The sequence below is a fragment of the Schistocerca gregaria genome, chromosome 5 (genome assembly GCF_023897955.1).
Source record: "Schistocerca gregaria isolate iqSchGreg1 chromosome 5, iqSchGreg1.2, whole genome shotgun sequence".
Classification (NCBI taxonomy): domain Eukaryota; kingdom Metazoa; phylum Arthropoda; class Insecta; order Orthoptera; family Acrididae; genus Schistocerca; species Schistocerca gregaria.
Genome location: NC_064924.1, coordinates 96,273,990 through 96,296,463, shown reverse-complemented (window position 1 = coordinate 96,296,463; position 22,474 = coordinate 96,273,990). Strand labels below are relative to the sequence as shown.

The 22,474-nt window shown below is 39.4% G+C and overlaps 2 protein-coding genes across 4 annotated transcripts in view; one reads left to right on the top strand and one right to left on the bottom strand.

Annotated features, from left to right (window-relative positions):
• Nucleotides 1-6,043, bottom strand: part of LOC126272751 (snurportin-1-like) — an 82,749-nt gene extending 76,706 nt beyond the window's left edge. The window contains exon 1 of one of the 2 annotated variants that reach the window (XM_049975851.1): nt 5,802-6,043. In XM_049975851.1, coding sequence (XP_049831808.1) covers nt 5,802-6,016 — 215 coding nt within the window. In that variant the 5' untranslated portion in view covers nt 6,017-6,043. The remainder of the gene's footprint in view (nt 1-5,801) is intronic. The other variant, XM_049975850.1, reaches the window with a different exon arrangement.
• A 136-nt stretch (nt 6,044-6,179) lies between these two features.
• On the top strand, nt 6,180-20,601 carry LOC126272752 (RNA polymerase II transcriptional coactivator-like). Of its 2 annotated transcripts, none has more exons than XM_049975853.1 (4): nt 6,180-6,280; nt 6,423-6,484; nt 7,304-7,517; nt 20,321-20,601. In XM_049975853.1, the coding sequence occupies exons 2-4, from the start codon at nt 6,428-6,430 to the stop codon at nt 20,401-20,403; spliced, it is 354 nt and encodes a 117-aa protein (XP_049831810.1). In that variant the 5' UTR covers nt 6,180-6,280; nt 6,423-6,427; the 3' UTR covers nt 20,404-20,601. The 2 variants fall into 2 exon arrangements, with proteins under 2 accessions (XP_049831810.1, XP_049831809.1); XM_049975852.1 differs by having other exon boundaries at nt 6,190-6,296.
• The last annotated feature ends 1,873 nt before the right edge of the window (nt 20,602-22,474 follow it).

Genomic DNA, 22,474 nt, shown 5'->3' with positions numbered 1-22,474 from the left:
GTCAACTTTACCTTTGTAAATCTTGCAAATGCAGGCATCTTTTCAATCTTTGAAATTAGAGCAAACAGTGGGTTCGTAATGTTTGGTCCACCATATTTATAAAGTTCTGGTGGTAAGTTGTCTAATCGTGCTGATTTGTTATTTTTCAGCTTAGCCAATGCTGAAATGAATTCGCTGAATGAAGGGGCATCAGCAAATTGTTCAACTGGCAGGCCTTCAGCTGATTCTATGTATGGAATATCAGTCGTTTGATGGCTGGGATTAAGAACGTCATCAAAATGTTCTGCCGACCGAGCAAGGATATCATTCTGTTGTGTCAACCGACAGGTTTTATCTTTGTCATAAACAGGTGCTAACTTCCCTGATTTTGGCCCAAAGATAGTTTTCAGGCACTCGAAGAATCTGCCTGTTTGGTTTGTGCCAACGTATGATTGCATTTCATTGGCTTTATTCAGCCACCATTTGTCTTTCAGGGCGCGCACCTTCACTTTCAGGTTGTAGTGTGCTACTTTATGCTTGCCAAGATCAAGACTGCGAAGAGATGCTCTGAAATCATTAACAAGCTTTTTGATCTCTGCATCTGAATTGTCAAATCCATCTTGGTTCTTCTTCTGCGGTTTTCCCAAGACTTCTGTGGCACATCTGCACAGTTTGGTAGCATATACATTCCAGTGCTCATCTACAGAGGCAGACTCGGATATAAAATGCCCATCAGAACCGAATGCACCATCCAGTTTTGCTCTCATAGTCTGATCATGGACCAAGATTTTGCAGGATAATTTAATGATATTTTGTGTGAGACTTGGCGTGGTGCTTTCAAAGTAATGTTTAATTTGGACCTCAGAAGTTGATGGTCTGTTAAACCCTGAGTGCCTCTCATAGCATGTGTGATCAGTACTTCACCAACATCTTTTTTCTGTACGATGACATAATCTAGAAGATGCCAGTGCTTAGACCTTGGGTGCATCCACATCGTTTTATATGTATTGGGCATCCAAAAATATGTATTTGTCAAACAAAGTTCAAATTCAGCACAAAATTAAAAAATCAAGGCCATTTGAGTTGCATTTTCCATTTCCATGGCGATCAATTACTCCATTCCCGGCACTGAAATCACTGCCAACCCGAGCATTGAAATCTCCAAGCAACAAGACTTTATCTGCAGAAGGAATGCTCTGAAGTATGTATTGGAGATCTTGGTAGAACTTTTACTTCTCTTCATCTGAAGATGGCAGTGTAGGTGCATAGACACTGATCAGTTGAAAGTATTTCTTAGATGTTAATTGATGTCTCTGCATTATGATTCTGTCGCTGATGCCTTTTGGAAGTTCCATCAGTGAACACGCCAGTTTATTGCTTACGGCAAAGCATACACCACTTCCCGCCCTTTCAGTAGATGGTTTCCCACTCCAGTAGTAGGTGTAGCCTCCAAGCTGTTCATACAGCTCTCCGGAGTCACTATGATGTGTTTCACTCAGGGTGGTGATGTCTATGTTATATCTAGCCAACTCTCTAGCAATAAGTGCTGTCTTTCTCTCTGGACATTGATTATGGTCATTATCCAGTAACGTACATTCCATGTACCAGTCATAAGGTGGTTAATGCAAGTATTTCCTTTACTAGTTTTTCGACCAAAGATTTTGGTGAACAAGTGACTACGGTTTGCCACTTGCACTGAGCAGAGACAGGCTATGTTTAGGCTACCTTTTCTAGGCTCCTCCCCAGATTAGGGAAAACACAGCGACCCTAAATAGGGCTGTTTTGCTGTCTGACGAGCTGCTGAACTAGTCCTCCCATCCCTGTCAAGTTCCAGAACAACCATCACCGTCTGACTGCCTAATGTGCAGAGCATCTACTATGGTTCGGCAACACCACACTGTTGCCCCACCACTAGTACTCCATCACCACAGGACTCTTTAAAAAAGACTCGTAGCCCATGAAATTTTGCCGGAGTCATCTGCGTGTGAATAGATTTTAGTGCACAAGCAGTTGCGCAGGTGCAGAACCTTTAGTAACAAGGAACATAATGTGGTATCAACATGGTGGGAGTCCAGCACATTTTCCGCTGATGGCTAGAAATGAGTTGCAGAGACAATTCTTAAATCGTTGGATTGGACCCGGAGGAGACGTGTCGTGGCGGGTTCGTTCGCCAGACTTGACGTCTCTGGATTTTTTTCTTGTGAGAATTCATAAAAGATATCGTTTTTAAAGACATACCAACTACACCTTAAGATATGCGAGAGAGAATAGTCAGAGCACATGCCTTGATAAGTACCAATGTGATAAGGAATACCACACAATCCATGATAAGAAGATTGCAGCACTAAATAGATACAAATGGTCATCACTTCAAACACCTTCTGTAAATGGACGTTTGTGTCACCTTTGTGACCTCTGTTGACCTTACTCTTACACATCATTGGATTCATCTCAAAAGCCAGAGGGGGGAGTGTTTACCTTCAAATACCCCACCTAGCAACAAAAAACCAACGTCATATTCCTATATGGTTTAATCATGATCTACATCAAGTTTACTAAACAACGTCACAGATTGTTATGTTTCCAGTGCTAGAAATCCATACCCAAGAGGAAAAAAGGCATACCTCCAATCATCAAAATTTCAATTTACAACTGTAAACTAACACGGCTTCATTTTTAGAAGAATGATAGCTATTGTGCTCAAGACCAAGGTTGATTTAGGTAGAGTTAAATGGACAAGTACCCTTTTAACACTACGGAAATCATGAGCTGGAGTAGGGCCTCCTCTCTTCTTGCACAAATGAAGCAGTGTTTAATATTACAAATATGGTCCAAATTTGAAATTGCACATACTGGACTTACACCATATTATCTTTCCAGTACAGAAATACTGCTTGTAAATGTGTGAATTTTCTCCAGAATATGATACCAAATGCCATAGACCCAACAGAGCACTAATACATAAATAAAATAAATTTTGACAGCAAAGATTATTCTGGTCATAAACAACAATATTCTGCATCAATTACACTCGACAGTGGAATATGTCCTTCTTATATAACAAAGATGCTGTAACTTACCAAACAAGAAAATGCTGGTATGTTGATAGACACAATAAAACACACACACACATTATATATATATTAAAAACAAAGAACAAAACACACAAACACACACACAGAATTACTAGATTTCGCAACCGATGGTTGCTTCTTCAGGAAGGAGAGGGAAAGACGAAAGGATGTGGGTTTTAAGGGAGAGGGTAAGGAGTCATTCCAATCCCGGGAGCGGAAAGACTTACCCTGGGGGGGAAAAAAGGTAAGTCTTTCCGCTCCCGGGATTTGAATGACTCCTCACCCTCTCCCTTAAAACCCACATCCTTTCGTCTTTCCCTTTCCTTCCCTCTTTCCTGATGAAGCAACTTTGGGTTGCCAAAGCTTGAATATTTGTGTGATTGCATGTTTTTTTTTATTGTGTCTATTAACATACCAGCTCTTTTTCGTTTGGTGATGTTTTGACCCCTCTGCTGCGATCTTCTTCAGGGTCTTGTGGTGTCCACTGTAGATTGGGCACTCAATATACAGTGAACCCCACAAGATACTTAAAATGATCCCATCAGAGGTGTCAAAACATCAATTGTTGGAAGAAATACGATGCAGCCCAATTTTAACTTCACTTACAATAGCCAAAAAGCCTTTAGAGCTACATCTAATGCTGCTGTTAAATCAAACGACACACTTACTGTGCCCAATTTCTCATTTAGTTCTGCAAGTGTGTCACACACCATTTGATATATTTTGCAGATACTACAGCTGCCAGTAGTAGTGACACAGTGACTGCAAAGGGGGGCGGGGGGGCTTTGCCAGCTTTCACTATAAGTAGGGCACCAAGCAGAGGCACAGCAATCAACACATGAGCCACTGGCCGCTACGTCACACGTTGTGTCTGGATCTGTGCAAAAGAATGGAGCAGGACTACAACTGAACGATTCAATTGCTTTCTGTGTTAATGATGATCTTTTCATCTCTGGTTATCTATTTTATGACTTTCTTTGCTTAGGGATTTGGTCATACATGGATTACTCTTTTTGTTGGTTTTACTGGCACACCTTGTGCTTCGTTTGATCTGTACACATCTACAAATACAATGTCACCTGTGTATATAGCATACTTGTCTCTTTTATTAAATAAAGAGAGTATGACAACAGTAGAGGTGGGGACAGATCATACCCATTTGTCAATGATAGCTGTCACTGCGAAAACTATGGGATGTAATGTAAATGATTTACTAAATAAAACTCTCATATAAGTGACATCATATTAGAACGTGGTCATGTAGTTGACATTTACTCTCCGTTTCCAGTGCACGGGGACAGAAAAAAAAAAAAAAAATACTTTGGTTCCCTATTATTTCTTGAGATTATTATTATTTTTTTGCTATAATATCATAAATTTTGCGATTCTTTCAATATACTTGTGAGTGCACACATACCCATGCACACAAGAAAGAATTTAAAAAAGGGTGAGGAAAACATGAATAGCCTAATCTCATTCTGCAAGTAGCATATCATCTTAGCAGACAACTGGGCATGGATGGCTATTGCTTCTAGAGTGGGCTTAACTTGCACTCTAGTGATCGATCACTGAAAGTTGACTGGTCCAAACTGTGACTACCTGATGTAGCTGTCCATTTAGTGAAGCACACAATTACACATTGCCAGTCTTTGACCACTTTGAAATCTTATAAATATCTGACTGAACATTTTTCAGATAGTGTTTCATAAAAGATGATTCACCAGTGGAGTGAGATTGCTATTAATATACAACTTGAGCAGCAAAGGACAAGACTGCTCCCTGTGGCAACTTCTACATCAATCAATGGCTTTCTATTCACAATAACATGCTGCAGCTTTCCTGTCTAAGAAACATCAGCACAGTCAAATTTCATCTGATACCTCACATGAAAGTAGTTTTGATAGTAAATGTTGCTGTGGTTGGGTAAGTCAAATACTTTTTGGAAGTCAAGAAATGCTGCATTTACCTGATTGCCTTGATCCATGGTTTTAAGGATGTTATGAGAGAAAAATTTGAGTTGGGTTTCCCATAAATGATTTTTCATAGTTGCGGAACTAATCAAGGTGTACACTATTTTTTTTAAAAAACTTAGAAACTTAACCTAAATGTGTATTCACAATAATATATTACTATATTGCTTAACAGTACTTGGGGGTTACACCATCTAAATTTAGTCTAGTAAATGAGAAGGAAAGCTACTGCTTTGAAAAAATGTATTATGCTTCCTTCACCATATTAAATAGCTGCTGTTCATCTCTTATTGGTAGGTAAATAGTTACTTGGATCATACTGATATTTTTTAATAGTACTTACATTCACCTGTAAAAACTGTTCTGTTTACAGAACATTCCTTGTACGCTGCTAATAGAATATTTAAATCCCTGAAACTACATAGTTAATCTGTTAAAAAAGTGGCTTATTACGTAAGTTTCTAATTTTCCACTGAACTTATTGAGATTCTCAATTTCTTTCTTTATATTAGATGGCAGCCTTTTGACCTTAGACCTGTAAATTATTTTGTACGGCATTTTGAGTGTGCAGTTCACAGTCTTACTGAAAGAAGTCTACGACGCACGACGCACGACGACCGCCCCTCCCTCCCTCCCCCTGGATTCACTAGACTAAGCTCTAATATTATACTAGTCATTGCACGTAAACAGCTGATGCTGATGTAAACTGGCTGTGTTGGAACCACTTCTCCACGTCCAGACAAGTAATGTTTTGTGGTTAAAGAAACCATGAAAATACCTTTTCTGTTGATGTAATAACAGCTGTCGTCTTTCTTCTTGATCTTTAATTTTTGAGCGAGCCTTATAATAATCTGCGAATTCTGACGTGACTTTGTGTGTTTGCAACTCCTTGTTCATACTGGCCGCTTTCTCCCATACCAACAAACACTGAAAACTGAACACAAAATCTCCAGCAGCCGAACTCACTTGGCGATAGTGATTTATTTTTTCCATGATGACAAATTTGCAGCTATATGGAAAACTTGATTTTGTTTATTTTCATGTCCTTTCTCACATAAATAATGCTTGTTTGGTACTTTTGCCTTTTATTTGCAAAATAACATGTAACAAGTTCAGAGACTGTTTGAAAAACCTAATAATATTTTCGATCCTTACTTCGATAGCTGTTGGCTACACTGTAAAACGGCCATCAAGTTTTCGTGGGTTGCCGCCGATTGCGATTACAGAGTAGAATATAGTTTCCACTTTCAAGTGAGAGTAAGTTGATATTGATGTAAGTAAGATTGTCAGAGGTGAATTGTACAGCCATTAAAACCACGTTTCAGAGTTTTAACATTTTATGCTATGTTATATGTATGTATAATTTTGTCATTAATGTCATATTAACCTCCCGCTAAAGCAAACATGCCCAAGAAGACGAAGGATGAAGATTCATCATCGTCAGATTCTGGCCCAGACGATGTGAGTAAAATTTTATGATCTATTGGGAGAAAAATAATTATTTAGAATTCATAAATGTTTTATTTAGCCTAGACCTCTTTTTGCCTACAATTCTCTGCGCACCATTCCTTAACTAGATGTAGTACATCAGACCGTTGAGATCTGGGGGGGGGGGGGGGGGTTAAACAAAAGGGAGTAAGACCGAAACTGTTGTTCCGATATTGATTAGATTAAAAATTTTAATAAATTTCGTTTAATGATAAAGTAATGTGATATAAAATAAGAGATAAATAAAGTGCGTTTTTAGAAGGAAGAATTTCAGATTTTTGTCCCACATGAGGCTGTTTCTATGTGGTAACGTACAGTGTAGCTGTGGGTCGAGCAAGGTTTACTATCTTCGTCATGGTGAGCATTCAAATAAAGAAAGCGACGTCATGTCGTCACCACTCTTGTGTTACCGCACGGCACTCTTTCGTTAATCTGTAATTTGTTGCTTTAAGTTTATTCCCCACATATGTCGTGCTAGTAGTGTACTGTAGTAATATGCTTAAAGAATTTGGATTGCAACATGTTTTTTAACTTTTATTTATTTGAATTACTTTTAGTACGAAGAGTATAAATGTGTGTGTGTGTGTGTGTGTGTGTGTGTGTGTGTGTGTGTGTGTGTGTGGTGGGGGGGGGGGGGGGGGAGGGGCAGAGTCAAGAGCCATTGCAGGCTGCTTGAGGCAGCAATGATTAAATGGTACAAAAGGGTGGTGGAGATTTACATATCTGAACTGTGTTGCTTTACTATGCATTTATCATATTGCACACATGTAACATTTTTTTCATTGTTTTTAGGTGAATCCACCACCATCTAAAAAGAGTAAGGGTGCCAGTTCAGCACCTAAAGGGAAAAGTGGTGGGGGAGGTGGTGGGGGCAGTGGTGATGATGAGCACAAGTGGCTGTTGGAAAAGAAGAGGTTCGTCACTGTGCGTGAATTTAGGGGCCAAGTTTATGTGGATATCAGAGAGTACTATGAAAATGATGGTGAACTAAAACCAGGAAAGAAAGGTTAGTCATGGAAACCTATTTATCTTAGTTTGTCACCATGTTCTTAAAGCATTAGGACACTCAAAAGTTCTTTGTGCTTAGTGGAATTTGGGTAAAATGCAACACGCCTTTAAGATCATTACATTTAAAATATTTACTCAATGATAGGGTGTGAATAAAAAATGTAGTTAGCCTTACTCTAATGTCAATACTTACAAAAATACATACAGTTGTATGGGGCTGAAGGACTTTGTTCAGAAACACCATGGATCAGAAAGTTTAGTGTTTTCTGCAGTCAGTGTTGGTATTGATTGAATTAGAACTTGAAATTGTCTGAATCACTATTAGATTTTATGGGGTACTGTAGTACCCTCCAGCTTTGTTTTCTGGTTATTTTATCAGTGTTGAGTCGTATGTTTGTTGGCTACATCCTTTGCAGCTTGTAACTATATCAGGTGTTTCTTTAATGAAGTCTAAGATGTTATCCTCGTAACACTTTTCATGCTAATTCCTCTCAAATATATTCATGTAATATAGGTAGTTGATAACAGTAAGTTTAAATTTATCTTGTAGTAGGCAGTTTGCACTGTGTGTGTACTTAATAAGCCTAGGTGAAAAAGAACTTTTTGTTGGTCACCTATTATCATTTCTTCACACTGCTCAATGATTTAAGCCTTGTTGAAGTATGTACCAATGAAGAGCAGTAAATTTTTACAGGAATCCAGTGAAGAGCAGTGTTTCACAGGAATTCGTTGTACAGCATGCATGTACTTTTGTGTGCCATTACCTAATGAACTTTGTAGCTTTCATTATCTTTAACCACAGTGGATGAGTTAACCACTCCCCAGGTGCTGCGAATGTGTTTAAGTATGGTACCTGGGTTTTCCTGAACCGCTATTGACATGTTTACATGTGCTGTTTCACTGACCTCTCACTGTCGAGGATAAGTGCAGTGTAATTGGAAAGAACCATGGGAGATTTGAAAACCTGAGAGCTTAAGTGTAGAAGATGGTGCAAAAAGCAAGATAGTGATTACTGACAAAATGTTGCTCTAGAGTTAATAAGTGTGGAAAGCTAAATGCACTGTATGTGGTAAAGGTAAGAGGAAAAGGTACTGAACATAATTAAAGTCAGGCAGGTGATGAGAACCAAGACATGTTGTAATGAGTTACCAATTCTGGAGTTCTGAGAAACTGGTATCTGAGGGAAAAATCAACATTGCACATTCGTTAAAACAGGCAATGAGGCCACGACTGTTGTGTTGCAGAGCATTATCTGTAACAAGACATTGGGTGCTGCCAGTATACCATATGCCCTCTGCTTATGCCCATTCATTGTAACTAATAACTTGGTGGAAACGGGCAGTGTGTAGATACTGGTGGTAACACATTATCCTGTTGCAGAGCTTGCTCTACATAAGTCAATCTGTCGCTGCACACTTTACCACATGTGCCACCTGGAATTTTCTTCCATATGTGTGTGTTCTGCTACTGCCACTTGGTTTTCATCCAACCAGTCAAATTGTCTTAAAAATTTAGTATTTTTATTGGAAGAATTTGTATGTTAGTTAATGCCTTTTGATTTGTGAAAAAAAAAAATCAAAACATTGAAAGCAGTCAGAGTAATTTCATATTGCCAACATTGTTATTTGTGGTTCTAGCAGACAATTTAGATTTCGTCAGTGAGAATGAAGGAATAGTGTAGTCCACGCAGAATAAGGTGGCTGGTAGATATGCAATGGGCAAGGCACCTACGGGGAGAGTAGTGGTGGGGGTTATGAGCTAGTGCTGTAGGGAAATGCAGAGTACCAGTGAAGTGCCATTCTAAACTGAAGTCTGCGGTCAAGTTTTTTGTAAATATTAAGTAGAAAACCTTCATGCTCACACTTGCCCGGTGATCAGAGAGATCTATTACTTCTGCTTTAGGTAGTATCTAAAAAGAATTCTGGTGAAAATGCAACAAAACCAATGACTAACTTAAATGTGGTTTGTTAACTTGTAACTTTCAGTATAGCTACATGAGTGACATTCATTTATCTTGTTGCACTTTTTAAAAATGCACAGCAAAGTTTACACAGTGTCACCTCACTAAAGTATTTTGCAGATGCAATTGTGAGAGTATTCTGAAACACTGGTTTATCAAGCAAGAAACTGAGGAAAAGGAAGGTCAGTAGCTTATGAAAAAGCATATCCTCAAAATAAAAATAAAGGTGCAGTGCCTTAACTTGCTTAGTTCCAGAACCTATAGTATTCCTCATTTCACAAGCTATTGAGGACGCTTGAAATAAAATTCTTTCATCAAAAAATCTGTAATTCGTGGAATAACAAGGTACGTAATGAAATTTTGCATAATACCCACGTGGCAAAGTATTCTCCTCTTTGTGCGTTATCATTTCCCAAAACTTCATTTCAGTATCGCAAACCATTAAATAAATACAAGGAATGTTGGTGATGCTTTATTTTAGCTTTGTCACTGCCGCTCACGATGGCAAATGAGTGTATTAGCTAAATTTAATACACTACAACATATTATGTGGTACACATCAAACATAAACTCGTAGTACTCCATAGTTTCATTGCTATTTTTTTTTAATTTGGCTAAGTGTCTTACTTCCATACAGGTATCACAATAACTATCACCATTAATGAAATGAGCACTTCATCTTGAAACTTACAAAGTTATACACAATGTGAAAAGGAAATTGTTAGACTGAGTATTGATGTAAAATCAGTTTGAGAAAGACAGCCTCGATTCTGTGAATGCTGACAGGCCAATAGGGGGCTAACATGTCGGCTTTCCCTTCTGAACAAACAATTTAACTTGACCAGTGCTTTGGACAAAAATTGGTCACTTCACATTGTCCACTGTATTCATATCTCTATTTTGCAGTTGACAGTCTATGGTTCGGTGTGGTCCCCCCCCCCCCCCCCCCCCCCCCCCTCAGGTAGATAATTGGTAGGAGACAAGTTTGTTTTTGCAATAAGTGCAAATTATGCCCCAAAATATGAAAACTCCAAATTACCTAATAAAAGCTTTCTTGTAGCAAATTACGTCCAGATGAATTATTGTACTTGTGATAGTTGGAAATAGTTTTATTTTTAAATGAGGGAAGAGTGTTATCTTTGTCGATCATAAGGTTTGATTACAAAACACCAGAATGTATCGGTGATTCCTGTGACTGCGTCAGTTCTGCTTTCACAGAGGCAGAGAAAACTGGTGTCTCCTGTGAGAGGGTCATAACTCAGTTTCCCACACTGCTCTTCTCCACTTGGCAGTCTTAATTGTAGTTTGCTTGGGCTCACAGCAGCCTTCCAGTTTGTAGGCTGCCAGTTAGGAGATTTGAACCCAGATCTCCCGCTTTGCACTCAAACACCACGTCCACACAACCATGATGCTGTGATTCTTGCAATTTGCCCAGTGTGTCACATCTTATCTTGGACTGTTCACTGTTATTATTTTGCTCTTTTTTTTTAAAGAAAAGTCACTTAATAAAAGTAACAAAAGGGCAACACACCTAACTGTGGCCAGCAGGTATGAAGGTGACAAGGTCTTAAGTTCAGTAGTATCTATAAAAGATTACCCTAGACAAAAAAAAATCAAACTAAAAGTCAGGGAGGTATTCTGGTACTAAATGTCAGTAGCAAAATTTCGTGAACATTGCCTGTAAGGCCAAACGTACAATAAATGAAAAGTGCCAGTTTGCTTTTGTTCTACAATATATTGTTGAACAAAAGGAAACTGGTGCTTTTCATTTATTATGATGATGATCTACAAAGGACCGAAGGAAGATTCTGTTAACCATACACCGTAGGACATGAATTTATAGTAAGCCAAATAATCAGAGAGAGAATAACTTATAACTAAGTGGTCCACAGTGTAGTCATATTGTACACAACATACATAATAATCTATGTGGCAGTGGCATATCAGGATCTCGCTGGTAACCTAGGAAGGCAAGAATCATTCTCGTAGATGTAATATTTGTAAATTAAACATTATGAAAAGATAATGTATAAAAAGTCAGTAAGATATTTTTCACTTCTGTAGTCTCAGATCCTTCCATGTTGTAGCTAGTTGCTGCAGCATTTGTCAGTGTAAATTAAATAAATATTGATATAACATTTAATGTCTTGAATGGTAAAAGAATTGAAAACTCTCAAAGATCATGAAGTGTGAATGTCAAAGCAGTGAATCGTATCTAGTGGTTTGTTCTTGAAGTATTATAAGTAATAACTTGTAGTAATGTAAGGTAAGTGATTTTTGGATAAGTAGCAGATAAAGTAAAATTGTTGTAGAAGTGTAATATGTGAATGTGACAGCTCTGGAATTTAGATTTTAATCAGTGTAGACATGATTGGGATGTTTGTGGATGTTGAGAAAGATTGTTATAGCAGTAATGCACCTGTGGCCAGAATTGCAAAAAGTGTTCAGTGATCCAGTACAAGCAGTTGGCAGGGTTCACACAGTGTTAACACTCAGGTTCCACTGCAGCTGTATGCATTAAACTGTGTGGTGAGGTAACAGTGGACATGTGTAATGGGTGCTGTCTCAGTAAGCAAGTGATATATAGGAACTTCGCTCGATGTTAAATATACTCCAACATGTTTCTCCATTAAGGACTTCTTGATTTTAAAAAAAATGAACTTGATATCGAGACTTGCTAAAATGTGGCTAAATTGGGTTCAAAGCATGTATTCGTAATTTAATGCATATTTCCTCCTTCACATGCTGGCGGTACATAAATCAACGTGTCTTTGACAGCGTGTGTCGCCAAATGCATGCCTTATGTCAGAGTAAAGCTGGGTTACTCTAGTGATAGCCTTCCAATATTTCAGTAAAGTGCAAGGTACGTGAGTAACTAAGGAAATGTGTGCAGCAAAGTTGGTCAAGTGACACTATAGGTACACTTGCACTCAACATGCTCATTTAATAAATGGAATCTGAAATTCCTTGTGCAACATACAGTTCAGTGATCAGCAGATCTCTTGTGCAAGTCTTAGCACATGGCTAAGTTTAAAGTCAAATAAGTTAAAGGTTACTCAGCAAAGCCAAAAAAGGTGTGGAAATATAAAATGAAAATATTATTGTAGAAAATAAAATAACAAAGGATGAAGTTAGAATACTCATATGCCTGGGTTACTTAACATACCAAAAAAATATGATGGCAGATACAGGGTGAATTAATGCAAAAATATCAATGCAACAGGCATAGTGGTTACTGGAAATACTGTGAATGTACTAGAGGCTCCAGCTGTCGTGAAGTTAGCTGGGCTGTTAAGGTTGCGTAAGTAAGCTGTGTGTGTGTGTGTGTGTGTGTGTGTGTGTGTGTGTGTGTGTGTCTCTCGGTGGTGTGATGTTTCCTTGCATGTTTTGTGCTGTGATTCAAAAACTCCCTATTTGCACTGCAGCCAGCTGGTTTTTCTTGATCGACCAGTGGACCATAATTACCACTGTGCTTAGACAGGTGACCAGCAGGAAGGTGGACAGTGTTCTGTAACAGCTGTGTTCGTATATCTAGCACAACTCTGATTTCTTCATAAATTTTGTGGCAACGTTACTGTTTTGTGTGGTGACAACATTATAACAATACTTTTCAAAGTGAATTCTCCCTCTTCATTTTTATGAAACATAATGCATTGATACTGCTGAAAAATATATTGCTCCCATAATGCTTCTCAATTAAAGTTTAATAAATTTCCTGTAATTGTCATGTTATATGACCTCAGTAAACATACATTAAAACTCCTTTAGTACTTACCTCATACTAAACTAAGACAATGGATTTCATTACAGGTTTAAATTCATGTAAATGAAAGTGTATAATGAGAATACCAATGTGTTTGTGATGTCAGCAAAACATTCAACATAGTTTTAAACTTAAGGAACTGGAAAGGCAAAATCTTGAAAAATGGTTCTTAACCTTGTCATAGAGGAGGACCATTGGCAGCTAAGTACAGGCAGTTCAGTAACAGATAATGCAACTTTGTATCATATGTATATCCAATGCTTTTGCATCAGAAATACACAGATTAACTGTCAAGAAACCCATGGAAGGAATTTCCCATAATAGGACTAACCATGAAAATTAAGTTGATAATTTATTTGCTGAATTTCAGGACATAGAATAAAATGACACATTCTGTGCATGAATATCAATAAACAATGATACATAGTTTTGGCTCCCCCCACCCATGAACCTTGCCGTTGGTGGGGAGGCTTGCGTGCCTCAGCAATACAGATAGCCGTACCGTAGGTACAACCACAACGGAGGGGTATCTGTTGAGAGGCCAGACAAATGTGTGGTTCCTGAAGATGGGCAGCAGCCTTTCAGTAGTTGCAAGGACAACAGTCTGGATGATTGACTGATCTGGCCTTGTAGCAATAACCAAAAGGCCTTGCTGTGCTGGTACTGCGAATGGCTGAAAGCAAGGGGAAACTACGGCCGTAATTTTTCCCGAGGGCATGCAGCTTTACTGTATGATTAAATGATGGCGTCTTCTTGGGTAAAATAGTCCCCCATTCGGATCTCCAGGTGGGGACTACACAAGAGGATGTCGTTATGAGGAGAAAGAAAACTGGCATTCTACGGATCGAAGTGTGGAATGTCAGATCCCTTAATCGGGCAGGTAGGTTAGAAAATTTAAAAAAGGGAAATGGGTAGGTTAAAGTTAGATATAGTGGGAATTAGTGAAGTTCGGTGGCAGGAGGAACCTGACTTTTGGTCAGGTGAATACAGAGTTATAAATACAAAATGAAATAGGTGTAATGTAGGAGTAGGTTTAATAATGAATAAAAAAATAGGAATGCGGGTAAGCTCCTATAAACAGCATAGTGAACACATTATTGTGGCAAAGATAGACATGAAGCCCATGCCTACTACAGTAGTACAAGTTTATATGCCAACTAGCTCTACAGATGATGAAGAAATTGATGAAATGTATGATGAGATAAAAGAAATTATTCAGGTAGTGAAGGGAGACGAAAATTTAATAGTCATGGGTGACTGGAATTAGTGTAGGAATAGGGAGAGAAGGAAACATAGTAGGTGAATATGGACTGGGGCAAAGAAATGAGAGGAAGCTGCCTGGTAGAATTTTGCACAGAGCACAACTTTATCATAGGTAACACTTGGTTCAAGAATCATAAAAAAAGGTTGTATACATGGAAGAACCCTGGAGATATTAAAAGGTATCAGATTATATAATGATAAGACAGAGATTTAGGAACCAGGTTTTAAATTGTAAGTCATTTCCAGGGGCAGATCTGGACTCTGACCACAATCTATTGGTTATGAACTGTAGATTAAAACTAAAGAAACAGAAAAAAGGTGGGAAATTAAGGAGATGGGACCTGGATAAACTGAAAGAACCAGAGGTTGTACAGAGTTTCAGGAACAGCACAAGGGAACAATTGACAGGAATGGGGGAAACAAGTACAGTAGAAGAAGAATGGGTAGCTTTGAGGGATGAAGTAATGAAGGCAGCAGAGGATAAAGTAGGCAAAAAGACGAGGGCTAGTAGAAATCCTTGGGTAACAGAAGAAATATTGAATTTAATTGATGAAAGGAGAAAATATAAAGATGCAGTAAATGAAGCAGGCAAAAAGGAATACAAATGTCTCAAAAATGACAATAGACAGGAAGTGCAAAATGGCTAAGCAGGGATGGCTAGAGGATGAATGTAAGGATATAGAGGCTTATCTCACTACGAGTAAGATAGATACTGCCTCCAGGAAAATTAGACCTTTGGGGATAAGAGAACCACTTGTATGAACGTCAAGAGCTCAGATGGAAACCCAGTTCTAAGCAAAGAAGGGAAAGCAGAAAGGTGGAAGGAGTATATAGAGGACCTATGCAAGGGCGATGAACTTGAGGACAATATTATGGAAATGGAAGAGGATGTAGATGAAGATGAAATGGGAGATACGAAACTGCATGAAGAGTTTGACTGAGCATTGAAAGACCTGAGTCGAAACAAGGCCCCGGGAGTAGACAACATTCCATTAGAACTACTGACAGCCTTGGGAGAGCCAGTCCTGACAAAACTCTACCATCTGGTGAGCAAGATGTATGAGACAGGCGAAATAGCCTCAGACTTCAAGAAGAATATAATAATTCCAATACCAAAGCAAGCAGGTGGTGACAGATGTGAAAATTACCAAATAATCAGTTTAATAAGCCACAGCTGCAAAATACTAACACAAATTCTTTACAGACGAATGGAAATAATAGTAGAAGCTGACCTCGGGGAAGATCGGTTTGGATTCCGTAGAAACAGTGGAACACGTTAGGCAATACTGACCTTATGACTTATCTTAGAAGAAAGATTAAGGAAAGGCAAACCTATGTTTCTAGCATTTGTAGACTTAGACAGCTTTTGACAATGTTGACTGGAATACTCTTTCAAATTCTAAAGGTGGCAGGGGTAAAATACAGGGAGCGAAAGGCTATTTACAATTTGTACAGAAAGCAGATGGCAGTTATAAGAGTCGAGGGACATGAAAGGGAAGCAGTGGTTGGGAAGGGAGTAAGACAGGGTTGTAGCCTCTCCCTGATTTTATTCAATCTGTATATTAAGCAAGCAGTAAAGGAAACAAAAGAAAAATTCGGAGTAGGTATTAAAATCCATGGAGAAGAAATAAAAACTTTGAGGTTTGCCGATGACATTGTAATTCTGTCAGACAGCAAAGGACTTGGAAGAGCAGTTGAATGGAATGGATAGTGTCTTGATAGGAGGATATAAGATGAACATCAACAAAAGCAAAACTAGGGTAATGGAATGTAGTCGAATTGAGTAGAGTGGTGCCGAGGGAATTAGATTAGGAAATGAGACACTTAAAGTAGTTAAGGAGTTTTGCTATTTGGGGAACAAAATAACTGATGATGGTTGAAGTAGAGGATATAAAATGTAGACAGTCAATGGCAAGAAAGGCGTTTCTGAAGAAGAGAAATTTGGTTCCATCGAGTATAGATTTAAGTGTCAAGAAGTCGTTTCTGGAAGTATTTGTATGGAGTGTAGCAATGTATGGAAGTGAAACATGGAGGATAAATAGTTTGGACAAAAAGAGAATAGAAGCTTTTGAAATGTGGTGCTACAGAAGAATGCTGAAGATTAGATGGGTAGATCCCATAACTAATGAGGAAGTATTGAATAGGATTGGGGAGAAGAGAATTTTGTGGCACAACTTGACCGGAAGAAGGGATCGGTTGGTAGGACATGTTCTGAGGCATCAAGGGATCACCAATTTAGCATTGGAGGGCAGTGCGGAGGGTAAAAATCGTAGAGGGAGACAGATGAATACACTAAGCAGATTCAGAAGGATGTAGGTTGCAGTAGGTACTGGGAGATGAAGCTTGCACAGGATAGAGTAGCATGGAGAGCTGCATCAAACCAGTCTCAGGACTGAAGACGACAACAACAACAATTTTGGCTACCTGGAATTCTGATGCAGGCTTGAGAACATTATTATCCTATGTTTTTTAGGAATGTTGGTATAACATCAGGATATGCGGTTTCGGGAAACACAAATGACAGGCCTGTCTGTTTTTCATGCCAGTTTAGGTACAGGGATTGGTGTCCACAGCATCAAAGACTGTATTGCATTGAAGGTGAAAGGGATGGCAGCTATACATGGTGATGTGGAATTGTGGCCGGTGTTGTGGACAGTGTGGAAGATTGTCACGGTGGCAGCACCACATCGGCATGTGAAACCTCGACCAGTATGTGGTAATAGTGGTACAGATGAGAGGTCACTAATGGCAACTGTGGAATCCATACAGAGGAAATGTATTACAGAGGCTGCATGGAGTCTGACTGCACTTACTGTGGATGGTTGCGGTGCCGAAATAAAGAACATGCAACTCGCATGCTAAAATAAAGCCCCACGGGCAGTAAAGTTAAACTGCTACTGCTTCATCAAAGTTTGTTGTCGACCTGTAACTAAAGAGTGCAAATTATGATTGACGTCACTTGTACATGGCTGGTTGAGCAGTCTTCTTTATGGAGGAAGGGCAAGGGTAGAACGACACAGAACTCTATTTAACATGGCTGAAAATTTATTGGATTTTCATCAAAGTATAGGCATAGAGATCAGAGTAGTAGTGGAAGGTGTGCTGAGCCAATGAAGGTGAACAGATAAGTGGAGGAATCTTGCATTACCAGGTGTTGAGACGAAGTTGCCCCACATGACCTATCTGGTCTCATGATTGTTTGGCATACCTATTGTGGTGATTTGAACTGGTCAGAACTAGTGGTTTTCACAACAGGTGTCTTGCTTGTGAACTGCTGACAGAAAGCAACGGAGCTAGGCAGCTAACAAACTCGGTGGCTAGCTGTTGTTGAGAATGAAATAAGACTTAGAATAAAATTTAGCAAGAATTATTTCCTATTAAACCCAGTGCTGCACACTAATATTTTTTAATTTTCTTTTACGGAAGTTGTATACTTCAAGAATTTTTCTCTCTGTAATCTTTCTTTGTGGAAAAATATCTCACAGGCAGACAGACAGATGCAGATATCGTGGGAGCTGCAAGCAACAGTCGGAAGAGGACGGGGAAGGGAAAGGAATAGTAGTCTAAGTATCAGGAGAGACGAACACTGTCTAGAGTGTGCCGGGGTCTAAATTGCCACCAGGTGGAGTGTCAGGAGTTGTGGGGCAGAGGCGGAGAAAAAAAGAGTGGGGAAAGAGAGAAGATGGGTGGATATGCTGGCAGAGGACTGCAAATAAAGTGTGGGAGATGAGAATGGGCATTCAGACAGGCACTGTATCCCGGACCTAGTTCGTAAACAGATCTAACGTGCCATTTCCTCATCACACCACCCCCAAGAACCATCCACAGAGGACTGCCCCCTTCATCACCCAGTACCACTCAAGCCTGAAACAACTGAAACCCGTCCTTCACGAGTTCTTTGATTACCTATCATCGTGCCCCTGAAACGAGGGACATGCTAACTGATATACTTCCCACCCCCTCCTAAAGTCGTTCTGTTGCCAGCCCAACATCATCGTCCTAGCCTAGTCCATCCCTGTGCCTCTACCAATACCTTGCCACAAGGATCATATACCTGGGGAAGACCCAGGTGGAAAACATTCCCAATCCACCTTCCCAGCACTTCTATTCCAGTCCTGTTACAGGTTTATCCTAATCAACCAGTGGCCAGACTGCCTGTGAGAGCACCCATATCATTTACCAGCTCTACTGCAATTGTTGCACAGCTTTTTACATTGCTGACTACCAGCCAGCTGTCCACCAGGATGAATGGCCACTGCCAAGCTGTGGCCAAGAGGAAAGTAGACCACTCTGTGGCACAACATGCAGCTGAACATAACACACTTAATTTCAGTTGCTGCTTTACTACCTGAGCCATCTGGATCGTCCCCTCCACCACCAGCATTTTCAAAAATGCACAGGTGGGAGTTATCCTTTCGGTACATTTCTCTACTCCCATAATTACTCTGGCCTCAACCTAAGGTAACATACTGTCACCACACCCTTCATCCATCAGTTTCTGTTCCCTCTGTCTTAGCATTTCCTAGCCATTCTCATCTACTGCCCTGTTCATTTGCAGCCCTGTGCCAATGCATCCACCTGTCTTTCACCACTCCTCTTGTGCCCCCCCCCCCCCCCCCCCCTCTCTGCCCTGCCCCACAACCTCCTGATGCTGTGCCTGTTGGGGAAACTAGTCCGTGCACAGTCTATCAGACAGTGTTCATCCCTCTCCCCAGTTGTACACTATCACTTCCCCTTCTCCACCCCCTCCAGATCGCAAACATGTGATTGATGCATTCGGGCCCGAGATGCTGGAGTTGGCAGTTGTGTGTATGAGGTGTGCTTGCTTGTGTGTGAGAATGGTCTCTTTCTTTACTGATGGAGTCTGTGGCTGAAAGCTTTATGTAAGTGTCTTTTAATTGTGCCTGTCTGCAACATGGCTTTTAATTCTTTTTCTTCTTTAATGCACTTGTGATGATACTCACGTAGGATGTCGTTTAACTACCCTTCCAACATATTTTCACATCTGAAGTTGTTTGTAATTGATATTGAAAATTGAATGTGGGTAAAGGTAATATTATTACTACCCATTTTTAAAGACATAAATTGAGATACCATTGGCAAACACTCCAAAGAGAGTAAACTACCACTTTTTGTTCTTGACTGTATTAGCTAATAGAAGACTGGACGTTTATAAGAAGAAATCTAGTGTTGCATTGAGATATTGGTATTGTTTTCAAATTCTGTAATTGCTTTGAGCTTTCCTCCTCCTGAGAATTGAAGTTTTCTAAAGTTTTTGCTATAGGGTTTCATGTACTTTTGAATAGGTAAAAATGGTTTTACTTCATAAAGGCTGAATTTGTTTCATTAGTGGCTGTTTCTTGTGTTTAATTTACAGATCTAAGTTCTCCCAAACATAAATTAGAACCGTGATCATAATTTTTTACTTGCTACTGTTAGTTTTTTATAGTGTATTGAAATAGGCTGTTTTTTGATGAGATGGACAATAGTATCCAGCATACTTTTTGAGAAGCAGTTATGGTCTGAGTCAATTTGTGAGCAAGCATGTGGTGTGCATTAGGAAATGTTACTTTTGTTTGCTGTAATGGGGCACCTATCACTTATTCAGGAATGAAGTTGTCAGTATGGATTTAGTTTTCTTAATAAACTTTTAGTGTTATTTTCATTAAAGCATAACTCTTCTCTCTCCTTCCTGTTAATTGTTAATTTGTTGACTGTTGTTGTTGTTGTCTTCAGTCCTGAGACTGGTTTGATGCAGCTCTCAATTTGTTGACTATTAAATACAAAATTACCAAAGTGTTGCTTTTTTCTACAGGAATCAGCCTGACAGCAAGTGCTTGGCGGAAATTGCTGTCCTTGTCCGATGACATAGATGAAGCCCTGAAGCAGATGTGCTAGTTTGTGCCACTGCACACAATGATTTTGCTATGATAAATCTATTAATTGTTGACCATTGTGATTGATGTGTGGTCTGGATAATAATGTAATCTTTTTTAAAAAAACAGTTTGTTATATAATGTGTGTGGGCTGTATTGAACTTGTGTGTTTCTCTTTTAATGTGAACTGATTTATGTGAAATAAATTTAAGTACCTTAACAGCTGTTTGTAATGTGTCATCACTCCTATACCTGATATGCCAGGATGTAAGAATGCAGTTTAGCAACTGTTGACTCTGGAGCAGCAGGTGCTTGAAATTTTCTTTGGATTCCTTGTTCAAAAGTTGTGTGGAAAGCGGAGGAAAGGGTAATACAGAGATGGAAAAGAAACTGAGGTAACAAGAGGCTGATACAAGCAGGAACACAGGATTACAAAGCAACAGTTGATTCTGCCATTTCAAAGAGGGCTTCTTTGAACTGTTTACGACTCTCAAGTAAACCATTGTTCGTGGAAGACTGCTTTAAGATTACTACAATCCAGGAAATATATGAAAGTATATGTGACACTTAATATATTTTTTGATGTAATCTTACAGTATTGTATTGTTTCATACAATACAATGCACAGTGCGACAGTATGGGTTGTAGACAAACGTCTATTCTTTAATTAGTATTGTCGCATAGAACTAATCATGATTATTATCAATGTTTGTCTATATTGTTTTCCTTGTGTTAGCCTTACCCTCTAGATAAATACTGGCACAAGAACTTCAGGTGTTCTTGCTCCAGACACCTCAAAGTGCATTTATGAACTGTTAAATAAGTTACTTCATGCAGATGAACCACAAATTTAAATGTTGAAAAATTGACATATGCAGAAGGAATTGACACTATCTCCAAATACGATGGACTAGACCAACTAGTTATCCATAAATTGTCACAGCTTTTCCTTGGATTTGCTGTGATAGTTTGATATACAGAACAAACAAATACCAGTTCATATTCTGTTGTTTCATTTTGCTTATAAACTGTCACTTTGTCTTCAATCTTAACATACTGTAGAACCCTCTACCATTACTTGTTTGTGGTGTTCTCTCTCTCTCTCTCTCTCTCTCTCTCTCTCTCTCTCTCTCTCTCTCTCTCTCTCTCTCTCTCTCACACACACACACACACACACACACACACACACACACACACACACACACACACTTGCGCAGTATTCTAATGGGGGCTATGATTGGAAAATGGATGTATCGACGAGTCGTTTCATACATTTCCACAGAACATATAAATGTTATGGAGCAAGTGATGAATGCGCGCCACAAATAGTCATAAAACCTTTGTCTATTATTAGATCCAATGCGTGTATGCTTGGGACTGATAAACAAGATCAGATGTTATCTTATTTATGTGAACAAGACTATCCGCTGGCCGAAATAACTATTCTTTCATGTCAGTGACATGCTAGTTTTCAATTCTCTATATCTGTACAACAAATACTCAGAAAATAAAATGATGTAAGATTGCAGAATGAACATTATAAAAGGTTTCCTTTCACCAATAGTCGTTCCACGAAATGTGAGCAAGAAGCATCACACACACACACACACACACACACACACACACACACACACACACACACACTTGTAAAGGGAAAGAGTTTGGGCAGGGATAGGTATGAGCGGCGGCAACTTGAAATTAGTGGAGGTTGAGGCCTGGTGGGTAACGGGAAGAGAGGATATACTGAAGGGCAAGTTCCCATCTCCGGAGTTCTGACAGGTTGGTGTCAGTGGGAAGGATCCAGATAACCCGGATGGTGTAACACTGTGCCAAGATGTGCTGGCCGTGCACCAAGTCATGTTTAGCCACAAGGTGACCCTCATTACCAACAAACACTGTCTGCCTGTGTCCAGTCATGCGAATGGACAGTTTGTTGCTGGTCATTCCCACATAGAAAGCTTCACAGTGTAGGCAGGTCAGTTGGTAAATCACGTGGGTGCTTTCACACGTGGCTCTGCCTTCGATCGTGTACACCTCCCGGGTTACAGGACTGGAGTAGGTTGTGGTGGTGGGAGGGTGCGTGTGTGGGTGGG

Bases quoted from the DNA above. Each gene is read 5' to 3' on its own strand.
- LOC126272752 (XM_049975853.1), top strand. From the start codon at position 6,428: ATGCCCAAGAAGACGAAGGATGAAGATTCATCATCGTCAGATTCTGGC. The intron at 6,485-7,303 runs GTGAGTAAAATT...CATTGTTTTTAG, and splicing joins CAGATTCTGGCCCAGACGAT to GTGAATCCACCACCATCTAA. The intron at 7,518-20,320 runs GTTAGTCATGGA...TTTTTTCTACAG, and splicing joins ACTAAAACCAGGAAAGAAAG to GAATCAGCCTGACAGCAAGT.